The sequence below is a fragment of the Nothoprocta perdicaria genome, unplaced genomic scaffold (assembly GCF_003342845.1).
Source record: "Nothoprocta perdicaria isolate Ctin4 unplaced genomic scaffold, notPer1 scaffold_1, whole genome shotgun sequence".
NCBI classification, from domain to species: Eukaryota; Metazoa; Chordata; class Aves; order Tinamiformes; family Tinamidae; genus Nothoprocta; species Nothoprocta perdicaria.
This window is the reverse complement of record NW_020454093.1, coordinates 2,729,994-2,753,572: the sequence shown is the minus strand read 5'-3', so window position 1 is coordinate 2,753,572 and position 23,579 is coordinate 2,729,994. Positions and strand designations below refer to the sequence as shown.

General features: G+C 36.8%; 1 protein-coding gene across 1 annotated transcript in view; it reads right to left on the bottom strand.

Annotated features, from left to right (window-relative positions):
• Positions 1-23,579, bottom strand: part of TNPO1 (transportin 1) — a 47,603-nt gene that overhangs the window by 10,496 nt on the left and 13,528 nt on the right. The window contains exons 4-20 of the mRNA XM_026036265.1: positions 20,580-20,729; positions 18,745-18,851; positions 18,119-18,252; positions 16,532-16,613; positions 15,717-15,839; positions 13,023-13,141; positions 11,215-11,275; positions 10,387-10,579; positions 9,229-9,381; positions 7,878-8,103; positions 5,434-5,605; positions 3,712-3,798; positions 2,842-2,949; positions 2,476-2,634; positions 2,274-2,361; positions 1,151-1,249; positions 826-921 (exon numbers count right to left, since the gene is read on the bottom strand). Of these exons, the coding sequence (XP_025892050.1) occupies positions 826-921; positions 1,151-1,249; positions 2,274-2,361; positions 2,476-2,634; positions 2,842-2,949; positions 3,712-3,798; positions 5,434-5,605; positions 7,878-8,103; positions 9,229-9,381; positions 10,387-10,579; positions 11,215-11,275; positions 13,023-13,141; positions 15,717-15,839; positions 16,532-16,613; positions 18,119-18,252; positions 18,745-18,851; positions 20,580-20,729 (2,157 nt within the window). The remainder of the gene's footprint in view (positions 1-825; positions 922-1,150; positions 1,250-2,273; positions 2,362-2,475; positions 2,635-2,841; positions 2,950-3,711; positions 3,799-5,433; positions 5,606-7,877; positions 8,104-9,228; positions 9,382-10,386; positions 10,580-11,214; positions 11,276-13,022; positions 13,142-15,716; positions 15,840-16,531; positions 16,614-18,118; positions 18,253-18,744; positions 18,852-20,579; positions 20,730-23,579) is intronic.

The following is a 23,579-nucleotide window of genomic DNA, read 5'->3' as shown; positions in this document are numbered from 1 at the left end:
TATGTCAGGTTATAATGACTAAATTATTATTATTATTAGTCTTTCTCATATGATAGTTAACATTAATAGCCCTTTCCTGTAGTATGGAAGGTGCTCTTCATACCAGAACATGCCCTCTAAAATGCAAAAGAAACAAGCCTCAGAAATTTGTGTTTGATAAGGCATTTATAGACTGCTCCCAATTTGAAAGCCAAAGTTGTTGGCTGGAGAATAAACATGCGTGCCACTGTTAGCCCTTTTTCCAGAAATTTGTACCAAGTCACCAGGTAACAGACATTGCACAATTTCAATTACATTGTGGTGATATATCCATCACAGATCTAGATTTAATGCATATTGTAGGTTTTTTTTGAAAAAAATCTAGCCTTTTTTTAAAATGGAGTTCATTTTTTTCTTTCTGCCAATTTCATTTGCTTCAAATATTGGACATATATATACAGTACACATTATATATAAAGTACATGCATACATTAAAATTGGTGTAAAGTAAAACCACTAAGTCTTAAAAGTGTTACTGCATACATTTGTCATTATCAAATAAATAAAATTAAGAAAATATTTAAAACTACAGATAACGATAAAAAGTCACACAGTGTGAAAGCAATGATTTTAATAATCTAGATATATGATAGATGATTTGCTGCAAGACTGAGACTTGTAAGAGCTTCTGCAAAATTTTTTTGGTTTTGTTTAGAAAAGCCTGATACACAGTACTGAAACTAGTTCTGGTGTGATTGTGATTTCCCTATGCAATTTTTTAAAGCCAAAACAAAGAAAAAAAAACCCCTAATTCCCTTCACCATGAATGTTTCAGTTTTTGGGTACCTGTGTTCTCTAACAACGTCTTTGGCGTGTTGGGTCTGTTTATTATTTCTACGAGCTGRTGCAACACCATTGGAATATAAGGCTGCATCTCTATACCTACAATAGTCAAAAAACAAAGATTCGGAAGAAAATGTACATTAATACACATCATCTCAATAGATCCAGCACACTGAACTTCGTATCAGGAGAAGATTCTCAAATTTAATTTAAATTTCAACATGAAAGCGTCACTCAGAAAAATCAAAACACTCAAAGCATGTCAAAGCAAAACATGCTTTGACAAAAACATTCCAGAAAGTCTCTCAAAAGGAAGTAAGAGTCTTACCCATCTGAATGGAGATTTCTCCTATCGCCCAGGTGGCATTGTTGCACACAGAAATGAATTCAGGGTTTAAGTTGGTTCCCAAAATGGGCATGAAATCAGCTAGAAAGAACAACATTTTAAAATCTCATCATCATCACACAATACAGCCATCATGCCCTAATACTGTAAGCTCACAATAAAAGTTTCTCTCTTTTTTTTTTTTTGTAAAACACGTAAGTCTATTTAAACTCTTGGTAAGTGCTACATATGAATCAACAGGAGTTGATTTCTGTTTCTGCTACATAGTGGATAAACCTGGATTTTAGAATCTCAACAGATCTACACAAGCCTTTTGAAACCTTTTGGAACCACAGTTTGTAATAAGGCTTTAACCTTTATGTAAACCTACACAACTACGTCTCCCTTTCTCCTGGGGATGGAAGTAAGGGGGAAACAAAAACAAACTAAAGTATCTCTATTTTTTTACAAGACAGCTAAGCTCTAAGTGTGTAGAGAGCTGCTTGTTCACCTATCCTTAAAAATAAAGCCTAGAAGGCAATCTTCTCTTTGATTAAAGGTTCTTTAAGAAATTGTTACAAAGGTAACATTATTAGACCTGCCAAAATAAATCTTGAGTTCCTAGCCTATTCAAACACTCATTTGGCAAGCTGAGGGCATCTCTAAGGTATCTCTAGGATATCTGCGGGTGGAGACAACAAATATTTTGGAAGTAACTGATGGTACTTCTCTGCTCAAAGAAAACCTGTTTCCCTGTAAGTTTTCTAATTCTAGCATATAAGTAATTGTATGGTACTAAATTATAGTAGATCAATAGAAGTTACAAAGTGAAGAATTCAATCAAAGAAGGCAACTGTTCTAACTAGAGTCTATCTGTATTGCTTTATTCCAGCAAAACAGGTAGCTCTGTACTATGCAAATCAAGTGAAAAACTGCACCTCTTCACTGTCTATAGAAGAAAAATACATAAACACAAATAAGACAAGATTACACTTCTGCTGATAAAGACTCATGAAAACGAACACCACCATAACCTGGCCAGTCACAGAAGCTGCCTTAATGATACCTAGGCCAGCTTCTTACTAATTTATAAACCAAAAGTTTTAATACATAAAAAGAAACATACCGATGCAAGGCTTAACATGCTGAAAACACGCCTTTGTCAGGTCACCTAGCAATGCAAAAGAACTCTGCCGTACCTCAGGCATTTTATCCTAAAGAAACAAAACAAAAACAAGGAAAAAAAAAAAGAGGAAAAGAAACAAATCAAGTAAGAGTTTTGATTCTCGTAAGAAAGAAAATTCTAGGATTAAGCAGGTTCATCTCACCTGCATGCATTGGTACATTAGTGTCAAGATATTGCTGCGAGCCACGAGCTGTTCAATGTTGCCTCCAAGTCCTTCAGCTAAACCACTAAGCAGATCAAGAGCCACAATCATGAAGTCTTTATCTGGAGCCTCATATTGGTCTGGCTGAGCATTGTGCAGCTGCAACAAGAAGCACACGATTTCAAAACCAGCATTAGGTTGTCTGTGAAGTACGCATGAAAGAAAAACAGAGCTTCCTCACTGCAGTTTCATGTAGACATTCAACAGTTATACTGTAAACCCCTCTACAGAGCCATAATATTACATACTTAATACATTTATTGAAGGAGATATTCTGAAATCCTAGGAATAGCAAGAGAAAAATACCATGGCTTGTGCAAGGGTCTTCTGCACCAGATTTACACAACGCTGGTACACGGGTTCACAGTATGGAAGGAAGCCAGATTGCAAGGCAGTAGCAACTGACGACAGGCACTGGGATAAACAAACAATAAAAAGTCACAATTTTTCCTCATGCTCATCAGTATTTTTTACAAGAGTGATGAGAGGTTGAGGTGGACAGGTCATGTAAAGCTGATTAAATGAACACAATCCAAGAAATCAGTACTTACTTGCAGAGTCAACTGTATTATCAGCTAAATGTGACTCTCTCTAACAGAGAGTTACTCTGTTTTCAATTGAGATCTCTCTCTTATGCCAGTTGAGAAAATTTCTCAGTAGTAGTATCTTCTTAGATGTGGTCGACAAAGCAAATTAAAATATAGCTACTAGAATATTCACAGCTAAAACTTATTTTGATCTGCAACATCTTGCTCATATGCAAGCCTCAGTATTAAAATTAGGCTATCAAACTAAAGAATTTCTAAAAGAGTTTTCCTGCTTCAGATTTTGGAAATTTAACAAACAGTTTACACGGTCTAGTTCACATCTTTGGACTTATTTGACAAAAGCTTTAACAGAAGAATGAAATGAGAAGCAGAAAAAAAAAGTAAAAAATAAAGAAGAAACACTTTCTTTTTAAAAAAAATCCAAATTACTCAAAACCAGCAGAGTTTTAAACTTTTTGCTAAACATTTCTTTAAAGATTTTTTCACTTCAGTAAGATTTTCTCCATTATGGAAAATGTCTAACGCTGTCAGCTTTCACAGCCACACATCCTTGCAAACGTTTACTTAGCAATGCAAGTGTAAATCCTAAAAGGAAATGATAAAAGATATTCAAATTTTTAACATTTACCTCTAATAAAGGGAAGAGATCTTTATCTTCATCCTTCAACATGTTCCATTTATGGATTAATGGAGGCATTAGCATCTGAATATATTCCTGTTTAGGGTGAAAATGCATCAGCTGCTGAAACAATTTCAATATATTTTATTTTTCCAACCTTGAAATACACTAATGTGGAATAAAGAATGACTTAAACTATTCTTTGGGCAAAAGACAAAACCTGATGCATCATAACTCAACCAATTTGTAATCTGTTCAAAAACTGATGGCTGTTCTGCCTATTAATGAAAGTTAATCTTAGTGTTTACAATTTTTGTCCTAAGATTTTCAACAAAACACTAATATCAATCAAAATGTTTCTAGTACTACACTTGAGATGGTAAGAAACAGCAACTTACATAATTCAGCTAAAAGCTTTTTATATAACAGTAACTTTTTAAGTCTTTCCTTATGCTATTGGTGACCTGTATGATATTTAAAAAAAAAAGGAAGGGTTCTGCCACAAGTGTTTAATTGCATCCAGAAATACATCATCTCTGTATATGGGAATTATTTTTGCAAAGCAGTACTCATGTAATAATTTCTAAATATGATAAAAGAGGAAAACCAATACTCCATTCAGTTCAACAACTTTTTTTTTTTTTTGGTAGAGCTACATAACTCTCTGCAAAGTGAATCTTTTCCTGTAGGTTTGGTTTCAGTCCAGCAACATTCAGGGGCTCTCTCATTTATAAATCCACACGATCACCCCAGGGCATATGGAAAAATCTTTTTACCAGCAATGCAATCTGGCTGTGCATCTGTCATCTGCTTTTCTCAGCTGTGCCCTATTGCCCTCATGCCACAATCCCACCCATGTCCATGAATATTTCTCCTTGAGGGACCAACCACCCATGAAGGCTGCCACTTCCCATCCTTCCAGAAGGACCCTTTCCCACCAGTACTCCACCAATGTGATGCAGAATGGGCATCTTCTCTGCCACTGCTCAGTCACAAGGACACTGAGCCGGGCGTCCCTGCAGTGCCTGCTGCTCCCAGAAATGATCCAGAAGATCTGCAAGATGCTGTGAACTACTGCTGTGACCAAATACAGTGTTTGAGGTATGGACAGGGAATAAAATGCCATGGCAACAAATGTCTGCCATGCGAAAAATTACAGAGACACACAGCAAATTCTAACAGCCAGCATAAGATATATGTAATATGACATGCATGTAGCATGTTCTATTAAGTACATATGCTACTAAAACATATTATGTGCCTATATGTTATCTGTGCTTTTGTGTATGTCTCTCCCACCATCTGATAATGCAGTTTGAGGAAACAATGTGCTCCAATACATTAGAAGGACACACAGCAAACAGCTTAGTTGCACTGAAAGCTGTTTCCCAGAACAGACTGATCATTAGAAATTCACATACACATTCCACCTACTTCTCCAAAGTTCTTTTTCAGTATCTACACTGTTAAAGATGCCTCTTTTGTCCTGAAAAGTGTTCAGACTGGAAAAAAATAATCCAATTCAAAGCACAATTCAACAGTGACTACACACAGAGTGTAGTATTCAAAACAGGGATTGTTTGTGTAGTGGGCAAGTTACAAGCTGTCTATGTATGCATTTGACACGTAAATAAACAGAAAGATCAGGATTTCCATTTTGTAATATTCAACGCATACTGCATCTATTACTCAATATACCATGAGTGCGTCTACAGAATAAGGGGTACTCACTGGTTTGTTTAGATGATGTCCTACAGAATCTGCCAGAGTTCCTATAGCATCATAAAGAATGAGCAGGTTTTTATGCTGGTATTTACTAAATGCGAAGACCAAAGTGTCAAGTATATAAGCGAGATAAGGAACAAGCTCTGTACAAGCCTCCTCTTCTAGAGTAGCAAAGGCACTGAGGGGAAAAAAACAGGTCAGTTAGTACCCTGAAAACCAAACAAGAAAACATTACAGCACATTGTTATTCATACGTATTGAATGCATACACAGGAAATATCCCTAGAATTACTATACCTGAAGTTACAATAAATTAACCAAAATCTCAGGAACCAGAAAACAAGCTCTTACATTTAATGTGTGCTATCACTGTGCCAGACACCATGCCAACACTGGATAGCCTGGAGGTCGCTACACAGGGAAACACACAAAGACACAGGAAAGAAAGAGCTTGTGACCAGCTTTGGTCAAAGCACACATCAGACTGTCTGTCAAATGGACACCAGACATAATGGCACAAAAAAAAAAATAGAAATATTTATACCACTTCAAGGAAATATTTAATTTTTTGCTTGTTTCAACCTATTATTAGCCTACCCTAGCAGTAAAAATTTATGCATCGCCACTGAAGTTTGAGTGAAAATCCCCTTGCTAGCGTTACCAAATACAGAGATGTCTTTTCCTTGGTACAGTACAATTGTGAATGCTTTAAATGGCTAACATTAGTGCTATCTATTATTTTGCTTTTTCAGAAAGTCCTAAAACGTGAGCAGGAGGAAATGCCTAAGTCAAAGAGCTTTTAGGGCACCCCCAGGTAAAGCAGCAGAAAAAGGAAGTGACAATTAGATATCGGAGACAATAAAGAAGTTGGTTACAAAAATGTGTAATACTCTGTATTCATATTTCAATATAGCAGACATTAAAAATTTGTGCAGCTATTCATTGTAAGGGTGCAAGTTTTTTGGTCCTCTCCAACTACGATCGTCATGGGTCTTTACAATTTATAAAGCTAGCAAGTATGGTTTGACTTTCAGCAGTTCCACATTCCCCTCAAAGCAGATTGAGCTGTTGATTTTTCCCCTGCAGGAGTAATTTTAATGAACGTTTACTCCAAAGAAAGCTTTTTAACATATGGATAAATCTATTATTGGCTGAACTTATTTTTTTTTTTAAATCAGTTGGATTATTATTTTAGCATTTCCCTTGTTTCTTTTCCAGTACTTCAGCAATTTCCACTTCCTATTATCTATCTTTTGTAAGCACTGCATAAAGATATTAAGCAACTGCAACACAGCTTTTTAAACTACATGCACATTTTAGCCATGTTCTGTATGAGAAAAGTGTTGACAAAAGGGTTTTTTTTTTTTTTTTCCTTTTTTAAATAAATAGCAATTTTACTGAACTCTGACTCCCTGGATTAAAATCTATGAAGCAAATATTCTTGTATCACCGTGTTCATGTTCATTCTGGAACCAAGAGGAGATTATCACTTGGAGAAGAGATGTTGGAAATAGCTGGAATTAAAGCAGGAAAATTTGCTAGCCAAATGTTTGACAAGATTTAGAGACAAAAATGGAAAAACTGTTTAATATACAAATCTTGCTTAATAAATTTCATTGAATTCATAGCATCAATTCTCAGGCAAGGATACATCTTCTGGTTTGTACTGAGTACAAGAACTTTGATCTCAACTTTGCCTTTATGCACTACCAAAACTAAAAAAAGCACATTTTAAGCACAAAATTAGATGCAGATAATGCTTTATGAAGAAACACTGCTTTACGAAGAAATCTTGACAGATCTGCTGTGTATAGTCCTACTACACACAAACTGGCATGTAAAACTTGCTGAGCTTGCACAAGAAGTAAATGCATTGCAATGAGGCCATAAATAAATAAATAAAGTCAGTAGACGAGGGTAAAAGGGAATCTTATATCCCTGAATCTTCCTTTCAAGACGAGAGGAGTCTCCCTTTCAAAGGGTTATATAGGGAATGTTTTGGTCATGCTGAGCCAAGTATAAGCAACACCAGTAACTCAATGATAGGGTGGCTTCCACTGTCACCTGTCCTGCCTGTACATACACATATAAACCCAGATGAATGGTGTCAGTGGTAACAGTGTCATCAGTGAAACATGTAACCTCAAACATTGAAAAAAAAAAACCACGTGTCACATTTAGGCAGCTTTCTTACACTGCAGGACATTATTTTAGTTCAGTGCTCAACACGCGATGAAATCAAACCAGGCACGAGACACGCAAATTAACTTCGTCCTTTTACCAGAACTCAGAAGAGCTTGTGACAACACCACAAACTGAAGCTAATTTAAAGGGGGAAAACAAAATACAACGGTTGCCGATAACGGAGCCAGGTATTTATCAAAACGGGCCCTCCAAGAGCGCCGCGTGAGAAGGCAGTGCAGGAGGGGGCTGTTGGCTGCGTCGCTCACCTGCAGGCAGCTTCTTGTACTCTCTTGTTGCTGTCCAGGATGCGCTTGAGCAACTCGGTCATTAATGGCTTCAAGTAAGTGTCTGGGGGCTGGCTCACTACCCAGTGTGCATAGCGACTAAGCGTCCAGCAGGTGATGGAGCGCACAAGAGCCTTTTTGTCGGAGAGGCACTGAATAAGGTGAGGGATCAGCTCGGGAAGATATGGAATCATACCCTGCATGCAGCCTGCAAGGAAAAACACCGTGTTGCACAGGCACCGTTAGCAAGAGGCAGCCTCCCATTGGTATTTTTTTTTTGGAATGCAGTAAAACGTTTCACAACACATCACATACAATCTGCCTAATTCACGGCTAGCTCTGCGCCATAAGCAATACTTGAAGTGTCCAACCAATTTTACATGCCTCTCAGCTATATTTCTACTTCAGTGCTTCTCCAAACTCCAGAACAGAGGCTCAGTTTTATTATCTGGAGCACAGCAAGCACATCCCAATAAATACAGTTGTACTAATCCTACCAGAAACATCAGTCCACTCAGAGTCACCACCCTCCTCCCTCCCCAAAAATGTATAAAATACAGATTCAGTTTTGAGAAGAAAGAGTCACTTCATTTAAAATTACTCTTAGAGCTATTTTCTTGTTTTCTCCTAATTTTACACAAATATTGGCCAGCAAAAACCCTATACCCTTAGATCAGCAAGGGCAGAAGTACTGAGATTTGTCTACTTTTGCTTTGATCAACTGGAAATCAAAAGCAACAAAAAAGTTCTCTAGCAACAACAACAACAACGAAAATACACTATGGAAAAACAAGGATACTCCTGGCACAGTCCCCAATATACTACTTCAGTTTCTAAAATACAGAGAGAAACAGGAAATATTGGCAAGAAAATCCTGACCCTTTGAGTAAGTAGAAAGAAACTCAAGTCACTGCGCTTAAACATGAGAACCACACACAAAAAGCAATTCAGGGGACTCAAGTCATGGGAGTACTGTCTTTTCCAATTTTGAAAGCATTAAATGAAATTAAGGCTTAAAATTATTTAATGTTCCTTCACATCTGGCCAAGCCAGTATTTTATGATCGACCTATAAATACACATGGCAGAGTCATGACAGGGAACGAAACAATCCAAGTTATGTAGCCTCCCAACTATACATAGCTTTGAAAATTAAAAATTAAAGCAAAAACTGCAGTTAGCAAGTAGCAGATGCAGATGTTAATCAACACACTGAAACCCTATCAAGAAAAGCATACACTTATTTGCATGAGTAAATTCAGCTAGAAGGAATTACCAAGCTGCTTTAGAACGGGCCAGGAATTCCGGCAGGCCAATGGGCGACGTGAGCTTACCTTCAGCAATTGCTCCAAGAACAAGAATGCCAGATTCTTTGACTACCCATTCTGGATGAAAGAGCAATTCCTTCAAAAGGGGCAAGATGTGTGGCAGAAGTTCATCACGAAATACATTGGCCAGGACATCTAGAGCAGCAGCAGAACATTTCCCTGAGGAGAATTAACAGGGTGTTAATCTCTGTGTACTACTCACCCTGTTTTAAGCAGACCGTACGAGCCTTGTTTTAACTTTCAGCTGCCAGTGGAGTCACTGGGCACGAAGAGGAGAACACTTCTAAGTTACTATAAGACACAGTGATCCACTGTGTTCTGGTAAAAAACTATGGCTCTTACTGTCATTTTGCTGCACTTACATAACCATTAATAAGATTTAAACACTAGGAGTATGAAAACACAAAGGTAAGAGCCCCAACACTACACTGCAACATATTCAGTTTCAACAGGGACTAACACTAAGGAAGGAAGGTCTGTGATGTGAATGTAACATACTAACTACAATTAAGAGGAAAGAGATACGACAGAAAACATCAAAATATTAGAATTGTTTTTTAAATCCAGTTTAAGGGTGATCCATGTGTCAGAAAGAAGCATAAAGCTCTAGAGACTGCATGGAATTTACTGGCTTCTATATTAAATTCTTATACTTTACTCTGATTTTCTAATACACCAATATAAGGAGAAAGATCACACACAAAAATGTCTCTAAATAAATATAAAAATAAAAATAAAAATAAAATAAAAATAAAATAAAAATAAAATAAAAATAAAATAAAAATAAAATAAAAATAAAATAAAAATAGCTCATAAAAATAAAATAAAAATAGCTCATAAAAATAAAATAAAAATAGCTCATAAAAATAAAACAAAAAACATAGCAAAAGCTTCAAAAGAAAAAAAAAGGATTCAGAAGTCCTTAACTGTAGCTCTCTGCTGTGGCATTATCATGTTTAGAAAACTAATACTAAGCTTGTTTTACAAATATTGCCTACATTAGAGATTTTAAATTGCATTTACGTGCTTATTAGGATCTCACTTCTTCCTCCATCTGTCAGAAAGGATCCAGTTGAAAGGAAAGTGTATGCAAGACAGGTATCACTTTGGTTGTCATATTACCCAATTACATATATTTTAAAACATTTTATTATTTTCACATACTTAAATTCCAGTCAGAAATAGTATCATCATCATCATCGAGTTCGTCGTCGTCGTCGTCATCTTCAATACCATCTTCAATACCGTGCTGCTGTGTCATCACACCATGCTGCTGCGCCACCGTTCGCGAGCGATGGAAGCGAGGCCTTATGTCCTGCTCGCTATCTGGAATTGCTTCGTCTTCCTCGACATCCCCCTGGCATCAGAATGTTTTAATCAGATAAACTAGTACAACTATAATGCTGAAAGACACTAAGAATATAATATAAAATTTAGCTGAAGGTTTTGTAAGTGTATTAAAGATTTACACGCCTCTTCTGCTGACCAGGTAAATAGAAAGGCCATTTTTTCCTGCATTTGTACTACAGTATTTTCTAGGAAGCAAGGAAGACACTTCACACAAAGTATCTTGTTTTGTTTTAGAGGTAGTTCTAGATGAGACTGAATTAGGAGAAAGTCAGGTGAAGTTTTAGAGAAGTTCTGGTAGTTGGCTTTATTCCAATTTTTTTTTTTAAACAACAATCAATATCATTCAGTGCAGAAACTCAGCAGGACTAGTTCCATGCATTCTCTCTCAACTGCATTGTTGCAGTAATGCATGGGCAAGTCTGAGATAGGGAGGGACAGTGACCAAGAAAGTCCACAGAGCCAACAAGAGCAGACACAGCAACAGCAGCATGTAGATTTTGGAACAACATATGGTGCCCCTACAGCTACTTCTCCACGGCACAGGTGGTAGAGACCAGATCTGTTCTACCAGCTGAACCATTCTGAATTACAGGTCACAAGATGAATAGATATTCTTACAGAGCATAAGAAAACGGTGCTCACCTTCAACAGAATAATATCTATCTCTGAATATTTCATACCATTTACCAGCACAGGTATCAGCCTATAAAGAAACAACAATATTATCAAAATAACACATAAAACAAGCCAATTTCCAATTACTTGGATCGTAATTTTGGTTGCCACACAAAAACCTCAAACCAAGAAAACGTAGCTTATTCACAAAACTAGTACCTAAACCAAACTCCAATTTGAGGTGTTATCAAAATTTTGTAATCTAAGATAAACTGTTAATTTCAGATTACAAATTAAAGCTAGTCAAGTGGAGAACTAAGTTTTACACTTTAAAAAATGGAGTATCTTTCAATACGATGAAGTTTTTCCAGAAGTATCTTTCAAAAACTAAGCCTCAAGCTTTTGAATAAGAATTCAAACTCCTACCATATGCTTGAGATAAATACATACTAAAGAGTAAACGTGTTCCACCCATCCTTAGCTGGTTATCACTTGTCACTGTATTTGTGGCTGAAGGCCCTACCCTACCTCACTAATCTTAAGCATCAAAGTCACACTATCTTAAGACCCTTTCATCTTTTGTGGTTACGACTTCAGTCCCCAACATGGAAAAGATCTTGACTAATTTGTCATAGAACTTCACCCAGTTATTAAAGTGGTTATGCCTATGGACTGTAATTACACAAAAGTACAGGTGTCAATCCTCACATGTTCTGAAAAATGAAAAGTAAAAATCCCAAAAGTAAAAAAAGTAAAATATCCCAAGTGTGTATTATCTAAAGAATTTTTAATCAAAGATAGCAAATGAATAATTAATATCAATTATTTAGCATTTACCCAGCATAACAGTCTACAGATTTTCTTGTAAAATGCACAAGAACACGATGTTACACACCCCACAAAGAAGCTTTTTTTTAAAGAAAATATTTCCCATCTTTAATATACAATTAAGAGCATTATCAAGAATTGATGATCAAGATCCAGTAACAAGCAAGGCTCAGAAAGAYCACAGAAAAGGATATGCAGTATTACTAGTCTCCTACTACGTTATTACAGCAATTTAGCAACTTCTTAAAAATGGCGTAGGAAGGTGGCGATAATGTCAGTGTCCATACTGGCCAGAGGAGGTTTAATACCAGTCACCTCCCATAAAGTGGGAACAGCGTGGAATGAAGAACTGTAGTTTCACTCTTTCAAGCTACAAGTGACAAAATTAAATGAAACTATTCTAAAATTTAACAGCCATTTTTCATAACTCTAGCTCTCCTGCTTTCAATTCCTGTTCCTCAACTGCTGCAGATGGTTTAATCTTAATTCACTAATTGCTTTTGAAAACGGAAATTTTGCTATTTTTATTGCTTCACTTTAGCAATGTTCATCTCTGGTGAAAAAGGACATGCTTTCTCAAAATTTTGCCCAAGAGAACAGTATTASAGATATAATTGACTCAAAACAACATTTGTCAATACTGTATGCACACATATACCACAGTACACCAGATGTTAAAGGTAATATCATATGTAGAAGTTAATCAGAGCTCAAGCTAACATTGGTGCATCTTCTCCTACACCTGAGCTACAGCCTGGGAAGCTTGRGGTAAAGCACCATAGTGACCCAGTTGGATTGCTTCTGGATACAATGAGGTCTGAAATCCGCAGATGTCTTTTCAGTGAAGTCTATTCTACAGTCATTTATTCAGGAGAGCTAACTGTAAAAAAATTCTTCTAAGCAAGMTGAAAAATTGATATTATTTTATTAAAAGCATATAGAACTCAATCAAAGTTTAAAGATAACTATTTCAAGAATGACTAATTGTTGTAATCACCAATACTTACTTAGTAAGATGCCGACATAATACATCTTTACAAATGGGCTGCTCAGCCAAAGTCAGCCAGAACTCACAAGCCTCCAAAGCCACATTTTCATCTTGGTCCTGTGTCCTCTGAAGCATGTACTGCACAATATAGAAAGAAATTATTGTGTAAGACACGAGTTTTAATTGTCCAGATAAAACACACTAACGTTGCAAAGTGTCTTTGCAAAAGCTGAGCGTGGCACCAGTGTCATGCTACCAGTCACTTCACTTCTTGAGYAGCGATCAAGAGACTATTTAAAGGTACACTGGAAATAAGGTAAGAGAATTTTATTTCTTAATGAGAGATGACTCAGATTCCAAAATGTCTTCATTACTTAAGTTAGATCACTATTAGCAAGAAACTATAGACAGAGATGTGTGACTAAAGAGCAGTTTCCCACAGAAAAGCTTTCTCTGCCCCTTAAATTGTAACTAAGAAGGTACAACTAAATATTTAATATAGAAGTGACAAAAAATGCTTCCATCCAAAACACAGGATTAACTTTTTCCAATGTCAATGACCTGACAGGATATAATTAAGCAGAATCCATAACAAAAGACAGTCTTATATTTTACTAGTGTGGAAAGCAATTCAGAGATTCTGCGTTAATCTTTAAGCTAACCTAATAAATCTATAAAATTTAATGCTCAACATAGGCTACTTAAAMAAATCARAAGAAACAAATGTGCATAAGCAAAGTCATTTTGGGCAACCAGGATGATTAAGGGAATRGAACATCTCTCGTATGAAGAGAGGCTGAGTGAGYTGGGCCTGTTTTCTCTGGAGAAGAGACGGCTCAGAGGGGATATGATTAATATGTATAAGTTCAGGAAGGGAGAATGCAGGGAGGAAGGGGACAGGCTGTTCTCACTGGTGGCCAGCGAYAGGACRAGRGGTAATGGCCACAAGCTGAAGCACAAGAAGTTCCGTCTCCAGGTGAGGAGCAACTTCTTTACTGTTAGGGTRACAGAGCAGTGGAACAGGCTGCCCAGGGAGGYTGTGGAGTCTCCTACTCTGGAGGTCTTCAAAACCCGCCTGGATGCCRCCCTGTGCCACATGCTGTAGGTGTGCCTGCTTGAGCAGGAAGGTTGGACTRGATGATCTCTAGAGGTCCCTTTCAACCTTAAATATTCTGTGATTCTGTGATTTATACTACTGCTACATCGGTTTCTTGCACATAGCTACCAAAATACCCCAGGGAAGAAGCCTGCAGTTTCCAAAATAGTTAATTTCTGCATTTGTCCATATCAGTCCTAATTCTGAAACAACTGGCACTTACATGACCTTTCTAAGATGAGTGAAATCCATGAATCTATCTTTCCTCATATATGGATTTAATTCAAACTSAAGAAATTCAGTTTCAGTTGCTTAAGAATACTAGTTTATTCCCCAATAGAATAGGACAAACACTGCTTCCCTATGCATTTTGCAGATAAAAAATTTGCCTTTTTAAAGGTTAGTTACTACCACTGGGAATTCAAAAGAGAAATATTGTTTCGAGTTGTCAACAAACTGACCGTGGATCTGAAAAGCTGAAAACAGCTAACTAACACAGCAATTTCAAGCAAGGCTTCATTACTACAAACATATTATAACAACATTTGACATTTTCCCCCAAAGGGCCTGAAAAYACATCAGTTTGTTATATTCACACATTGGTGAGGAAGACAAAAACAGAGCGACAAATTGTAATCTAACTGAAGACATTCCTCACACTACAGTTTCTTCTCTGAACGTGCATTGTTTGTGTTACAGTCTAAGCTCAGTCTATTTCTCCTGAGAACAACCTTATGAGCCATGCAYTTGGATAAATATGCTTTGTGAATATGCAGAGTGCAATCCAGTAATTGAAACGAGGCCTACCCCTAATGTAGGGAGTTCTAAGAGGAAAAAAGCAAATCCCAAGCAAAAAAAAAGTCATGCCATTCAAAACAATACAAAACAAACAAAAAAACCCACACCTATTTCTGGTCACCTGGAAGTACATCATCAAAACACACCAAAAACCCRAAACACARAATCAAAGATTCCCACGTGTTCTGGAAACAYTGCATGATGGCACATACTRAAGTATATACTGAGCCATAAATGAGCTATCCAATTACACTAATCTCTGTAACTGAATAGAGAGGGAAATAAATTCATTAGTAGCTCAGACAGCTTCACAGACATATAACTTAACATGCCTTTCCTCACTGTGGTCAACACATCTGGAAAACAAACAAACAAAAAACAGTGCACTGACAGCTTTAAAGTCAAAACTGAAGCTGTATCTTGACTGCTTGTCTTATCAACATGGTCTTCTCTCTTGTGGACAGAAAATGCCTGGCTGCTCTACCAATATAATTGATCTGGCCATTTCAGGATCGATCACCTTAGTGAAGACAGTTAACTGCTGCATGTATTGTCAAACAAATATCTAGCCAGCAAGCAGCTGAGAAGAGTTTTACAGCCACAATGTGGATGGTAAATGAGAAGCAGGCAAGTGTTAAGAACCATATACATGTTTTGATGGATGTCTTTTTTTTTTTTTTTTTTTAAGCTCCAGAAAGGTTTGCGTGGGCAATTTAAGAAACGAGACTCACTTCAACTATACTAATCATATGAGTTTTTTTTTTTTTTTTTTTAAGCTCCAGAAAGGTTTGCGTGGGCAATTTAAGAAACGAGACTCACTTCAACTATACTAATCATATGAGGAAGGAGGCGATCCATCCGGACATCCAGCAACATCACCAATGCACGGCAAACGTTTTTGCGAACTTCAGGCTCCTCATCGCCAGCCAATGCAAAAAGATTCTGTTGGAAAGCAATACTGGTTGAAAGGCCTTGATTTACTCAGTGCATTTTTTATTTAAACTAATATTATTAGCAAACTAAAGTAGGCAGTACTTCTGTTCCCTCCCATCTCTGCTCCTCAATGGAATAGCACATTATTTCCTAAAGACTGCTAGCTGAGCAAAGAACTTTCCATAATCTCAGTAATATTCACGGTACACACAATCAAAACATTGGACACTACCACAATACCACAATTTTTTTTTTTAATGTGTCTAGAGCCATATGATTGCTTCAGTTATTAACAGCTGCAAATCAGGTACTCCAGGTAACTGCAAATACAACTTTTCTAATCCATATTCAGCAGCATTCTGAGACCCCCATCATCTTAAGATGGGCTGAGACAATCCCAGGACAGAAACTCTGCCTCAGTCTGTCATGGGCAACAGACCTCTGCCATTGCTTTTACAGAACAAGAGGGTCCACTCAGGGAAAAGAAGTTTCTTTATAACTACTGCTTCCCAGACTGAYGAGTTCATCCACAAGGAACTGCAGTGCCATGGGCTCGATATGAAGATTGGGATGGGAAGCCAGGTGTGTGAGGAAGCTGGATATTCTGGAGCACTATTCAAAGCTCTTGGTGAGACAGACCTGAAATTTTAAATTCAAGAAAGCAAACAAGCCCCCCACGTTAAACAAGAATGCACACTCACCTCAATAAAAGAATCTATGTGCAACATAAGAGCTTGAGTTCTGCTGATGATAAACTGATTGACACACGCAACAGCATGGGACCTACAAAAGAAACAGCAGACATACCTGTTAGTGTTTATGCCTTAAAATTCGTCTTCTAAGCTTTACAAAGGCACAAAAAAATAAAACAACATACTCACCAAATATTATCTAAAAGATAAGTGAACAATTAACAAATTAACATAAAACTCTCACCAATATAAAATTTAAGGTAAGTAGATATCCAGAGAATTTATACTGAGCATTTTGTCAGAAAGGTCTGTATCGAGTCTCAAGGGGAGATCTTTTGAAAGAAACAATGAAAGTTGGCTTGCAAATTCTTTCTAATTTTTCAGAAAATCTTCCCCTTGCCCCAGCTGCCTCAAGTTTGCTAGGAAAAAAAATCCCCAAGTCTTGCATTTTCTGAGAGAAGACAGAGTTTATCCACTCTAACATATCTAATAAATATTTAAAACTAATTAATTATTAAGACAAAAACAGAGCAGGATGACTATACTTGCAACATTTTGTCAAAACTTATCTAAGGCGGTTCCTTTTGAAAATGTTACATTTACTGATTGCCTCCACCATTAATAATTCTATGCCAGTCAAAAGAATGAAATTTTACTATGACAATATTCAYTGTCAAGCAGCCAACTGGTTTTGCCGTATTTTTAGTAATTAAAAAGACCAGTACGTGTCAACAATACAGTTAAAGCTCAGATTACAACACCTGCAGCAGGCTAGAGATTTAAATCGGAGATGAACTAGAAGGAATCATATTTTCTTCTATTCCACCTCATACAAACTGATTTGGACAGTAATCAGAGATCTAATAGCCCAGTTTCAGAAGTAAAAGCACAAGGCAARGCTACCTTTCAAAGCCTTTGAAGATCTGTTAAAGTATTTTTAACAATTCTGATTTTCTGTTTAGGTATTTCTCGGAAGATAAAAATCTCACAAAACATCTTCCACTTTTTTTCCCACAGATTTAAATATAATTTATAGACATTGCTAATATTCTTCATTCGTTAGCCACTGAAACCAAGCTGCAAATCAGCATATATCCTGCATAAAATGTGAAACTAGCTTACTAAAGTCTTAACAAAACAAATGACCTCCCTGCCAAGCTCCCCCCTCCAAAAACTTGCATGTAGAACATTACGGAAAACAAAAACAAGGCTGTTTTTTCRTCCACCTCTCTCCTCCAAGAAAGAACCACTCTATCTTTCCACAAATGCCTTTCTTGCCTAATCTTTTCCAAGATTATGTCTTCTTGTTCGCTTTTCTCATGTGCAGATGCACATTAAGAGAGTTTTACTTGCAAAATAGTTAAGACTGACTGTAGTGGTGCAGAGAAACAGGTAAGGGTGAATGTCTATTAGCTAAACAGATAAGCACAGATATTACGGGTGCATGGAATCTTAGTGCTGTCTTTTTAAGTTTACATTTGCACATGCAGGATCACTTAAAAAGAACCGTGTAAATTGTACAAAATATCAACCGTGCTGTTCATGTAAAAAAAAAAAAAAATTAACATAGAATTGAAGGGCATCATCTCAATCTACCTTATTTTTGGACTGCTGTGCTTGAAGAACTGTAGGAATTTAGGAATCATGATATTGAGTGGTCGATCCAATACATCGCTATCTAAAATTTCAGCAGAATCTTCACATATTTTCTGAAGAGCTCCAAATGCACCCTGTTAAAAAAACAAACAAAAAAMCCCCTGTTGATCAGTTTCTGAAGACTGCAAYGTACTAGGTTTTGCTTAGAACATGTGATCTTTACTACTACAGCACAGGTAATACAGTTGGTTAAATTGAAACATCTTTAGAGTCTTTTTAAGTACTTTATACCTTCATTGTAAAATCTGAAGCTAGATGAGCAAGTCATCTATCAATAAGTAGTAAATTTAATTTCAGCATTCAGTGGTCATCTATTCAATCCTACTTTTAAGTGCTTAAAAGCCAGTTTGCTTTTCAAAAGTAAAGAAATGCTTGTATGCAGTCAGAATGAGGTATAATAATAAATACGAAATTAGAGTCACTTGTTCTCTTAGAATATATAATGAAAAATATATATTCTCATATATATATAATTACATATATATGGATATATAGACTATCTGTAAAGAGACATAAAATAGAAAATCATGATCTGAATTTGATTATTTCAAAATAAGTCTCCTTACCTCACAGGTATTGTAATCTTCAGAATCCAACAGGCTGCAAAGCTTTGGTAAGAGTTCAGGCCAATTCTGTAACTCCCCTTTTGAGGCAATAGTTGTTATCAGAATGCCTAAGTGAAACAGATATATGGGGAAAAAAAATCATTATCATGTCACTGATTTTATACTCAGTTTTCTTCTTTCAAATAACCATGTAGGTAAGAATTTTTTTTCCCCTTCTTCCTGTTAAGATCTTGTAAGTATAAAAAGGAGGAAGTACATTCAGTTATAAATACTACAGAAGGGCTTAGGAATCCAGAATTTGGATGGTTCCTTCCTGCTACGGCTAGAAAGGACTCGACATGTCAGAAAATAAGCAAAAAGTAATTCCAATCAAATATATAATCATATCCAAACTCTACAGACAGGTTAGGCTCCGAATTTGCTAAGCCTTCTGCGAAGGTTAATCTCTAGCGAACACTGAGTAGCCACCTTAAGACAGCTCTTATTTATTATGATACAAAAAGGCACAGATTTCAAAAGCATTCCACGTCAGAAGTCAATAAACTTGGAAGCCAGTAGGGATTTTGGTGTTCACAATGTCAGTGTGCCTACACAAAACGTTAAGGACATTCTAAGACTGTGATACCTACTAAGAGTTTACACTCTACRGTAGGTCATCCAGAGATCAGCTGAGATTCATTTGGCTGATCCAGATCCAGCTAACAGGGTGGATAGTCCAGTGAGTCACTAATTCCATTTCTGGCACATATAAAAATCCTGGGGAACAGTGAAGGCAGATTATGAGCTAGGATTACCCCGCTTTGCCTCAAGACAAAACGTAACGGCGAGTATAATCCATAAACCGCTATCGAGTAACTTCGGGGAGTTCGAAGGCAGCAGAAATTGCTGCTGCTACAAGTAGCACTCTCCCCAAAGGCAAAAAGCAGCAGCTTTCCTGGTATCACAGAGTTAATCACCAAAAATTCTGTCTTTGAAATAAAACCTTACACTTCTAAAAATACAAGAATGCTGAAAACATTATAGGGGAGGAGACATTCTATGCAAGGCCAGCRGTGACTCAAGAGACACTGAATCATGTCCCTTCAATACTGTCTGCTCTGGAGAACTCCAGTCAGGTGAATCACTTTCTGACCACATGAATTTGCCCTGAAGCTGCAATTCAGACCATCTCATGAAATGACTTTCCCCTGCTCCTTGGTATTATGGCAAAAAAAMCCCATAGCTGTGGTAATAAAGTCAAAGGTTAAACACGAAAACAGAAGTAAAAGTCATTTCAGAGCACTGGAAATTGTTTAGAGCCAGTTCTCTCCTTAATCAGAGTTAAACAGAGGTATTTCTAAACACTTATGGAGATCTGTGGASTCTTAAAGATTGCTTTTCTTCTGAATAGTCTCACATAAAGCATCAGATGCATTAACAGAGAATATTTATTAGGGGAATTGGCTAACAGAAGTGTTCATTGATGTGAGTGGAGTGCTGAAATAGTTCTGAAGTCAGTTCCTTCAGTCCTATTTTTAGATACAAAAATTGGCAGTGGGCTGAATTTTAGAAGATCCCAGTATAATAATTTTCAGCTAGGCCTCAAGAGGTATCAACTGAACTGTAAAATCTTTATGCTGTAATAGAAGAGGAAGCAAAAACAAGTACAACCTTTGTACGCTCACATTTAAAAATCAGTATCTGCATCAAAACACGGTAAGGTTGTGGCAATTATTGGAAGGTTTCAGTGTTCTGTTTTGTGTTTTTTAAACTCTTTACCTCACAATGTAGCTTTCACATATAAATTATCAATAACATTTTCAGTATTTAGAAGATAGTGATAAGGGCAAACTCACCTACGGTAGCTCTAATTAAGGGGGAGGAATCACCAATGTTGTTCAGACATTCACTTTTAATGAAGTCAGTCACCCCATTTGGAAAGTTGTGAAAATGTGCTTTTACATTATTCTTCAAGATGAGACCACTCAAGGAACGTGTTGGTTCATCTGCAACAGAAAATAAACTATGTTCAGACTTCATCCACTCACAGGATCAGGCAGATTTGCAGACCAGCACAAGAAGAGCAAAGTCCATAGCAACAGATACTAATCTTCATTTCTTCACTTCTCCTTCCAACAACACACAGTAATTCATGAAACAAGTTTTTAGGTTTGGAATACAGTATTGCTATTTATTTATAATAAGAATATTTTAAGATAATGTCATCTACAGATACAAGCCAGAAACGGCTTTACAGTCATAATATACAGGAGACTCAAAAGCATTTGGTTGGYAGAAGTCGTTCTGACTATAGAGACACCCTTACTGCAGCAACGTTACAGTAAGAAGCTAATGGCAACCCAGTTTTCTCTTATGAGACCTAGAAATTAGGTAGGGACTATGCAGTTACTCCCTGATCCCCTACTCCCATCAGAAATTCTATGCTCAACTTTTCCACAAAATACAAACAAGTATTGAATTCCAGATACCAACTGCTCTACTATCTATTCAAATAGTAATTAGAGAAGGGGGAAAAAAAAAAAAAGGAAAAAAAAGGCTTTAAACAGTGTTAACAGATGTTATGCATTAGGCTACTATAAAAATAAAGAAAGACCCACCTACTAGCACTGACATAAACAGAGTAAGAATTTAAGTTTAGGCACTGTTTCAGTTCTCACTGAGCTCATTTTGGCTGGGTATCTTCCTCTGAAACACTGAGACAAGAGGGGGAAGTGAAAAAGCACAGCCGAGATTTTTCAGTTACGCTGCAGTAGACTCCTATCTGGTTCTTAACAAGGTAAGTCACTTCGAATTACCTCCAAAATATGCCAAAAGACAGTTCTAGATGGTCTAAATGCAAAGGACTAGTTCATAGTAGAGTAATATTTCTAATCACTTTACAATAATACTAATTGGCTAACTAACATTTGCTTTAGATGTTAATTAGTTCATTAGTAACTTTTTTTTTCATATGCAGTCCTTATTTGGGAGAAGAATAAGTGTTCAGTGAAGCGCCTTCACCCCAAATTATTTTTTTAAACAGATCTGAATCTTCAGAACTATTACCAACACCCCAGCAGAAATAAACAAGCAAAAGAGGAGATACAACTTTCACATATAGAATATTCTAAAGAAAGTTACTGCATCCCAACAGCAGGCTCTCCATACACCTGAGACTTCAGCCTGACAACTGTTAAGACACTTTATCATGAGAGCTGTGCTAGTCTGAGCAGAAAAAAAGTGGGTAGGTAGTTGAGGGGTTTGTGTTCCTTTTTTTGTGCTAATCAGAATTTAAAGTTCATTTTGATGAATGATCAACAGATCAACAGATCTTATTTAAGCTTCAAAACCAGAAACCCTTCATGCATATTTTGATCTTTTAATTTTTATTTTAGCTTTTGTAAAGTGGGGTGTTTTTTTATAAAGCTCTGTAGCCGTAAGCATATTGATTTACAGAGGAATATGGGTTTTTTGTAGAATCCAGTAATTTTGATCAGAAATTTTACTCAGCAAGCCATATAATGAAAAAGAAAACCAGAAGCCATGCTATGAATAAATATTTGAAACAGTCCCATAACTTTACCTACAGGTTTTAGGTATAGATCAATTTCTAAAAATGTAAAAATTGTGTCACTTTCACAGTACTGCATTTCAAGTGCCAATGACTTTTCTAGGAGTATGCACAGGTAWGGAAGAAAGAATTTATTATTTTAAACCACGGAGTTAAAAAGTGGATGAATGGACWGGTTTCTCTCAACCACAAGACTTGCCTTCAACATGTGACAAGTATTATTCTTATTATTCCTTGAAAGTGTTTCGGTAATTTTGTTTAAAGTTTTGAAAATATCGTTAGTAAAGGTCAGCTGGAGAATATAGCTTGAACTCCTGAACTCTTAATCAGTCTCAGACTTAATCAATACATTCCCTGAAGTCAAAATAAGGTTTCTGCACCTACTACTGCACTGCTYTAATAAGACCAACTCTGACTACTTTAGGCAAGGGGGATCCAGTGACAGGATCTCCAAGAAATCCAGTCTCTGTAAATGAATACTAAGATTCAAAGCAATGCCTACCTACACTCTTGGCCAAAAAGGGAAAGSAAAGGAGCCTTCCCTCAATTCCCACAAGATTCAAAGCCCTTACAAGCCAAAGTGACTGTCCCCTTCAACAACCACAGTGGCACAAGGAACACAGCAGCTACTTGCCCAGCACCATCTCAGGAGGTAACAAAATCAGAGCTTCAAGCGAATGCAGATTAGAGAGAGCTACATTAGCTATAAACTCTACTAGGGAAAYTTTAAACAAACAATGTGTTAAAAAAGTCTCACCCTTCAGAATGCCTAGCTATGTTTACAGAAGACAACAGCTTCAACGTAACCAAGCAGAAATACAGACACTAGGAAGATGCTTGTGTCAGAAAAGGGCACATCAGCCCTTTTCACACAGCTGACTGACTTACACGCCAACACAGGCACAAAAAGACAAGAAAAAGCAAGGCCATGTTACAGTGAAACTTCAAAACTACTTTTTCTTATGTATGTTTTTATGCTCTATGCAACCAAGCAATAAGAAGTATCTTCAATTCATTCTTTTAGCCAAGATAAGAACAGAAAGATTATTCTTCACAGGAAATGTTCATTCCAAGGGATATACACTCAAGTCAGATATCCATCAAATGAAAAAAAATAAATGACAAAAAAAAAGGGGGGGAGATTGGAAACAAACAGCAAAAACAGTTATCACCACACTGACAGGCACTGAGCGAATATCACTGAGAAGCAGACTCAGTGCTAAATACACCCCCACCATTTGAGCTATGGTAGTAGCCTAGCATCTGATACTCAAGTATTTTTAAA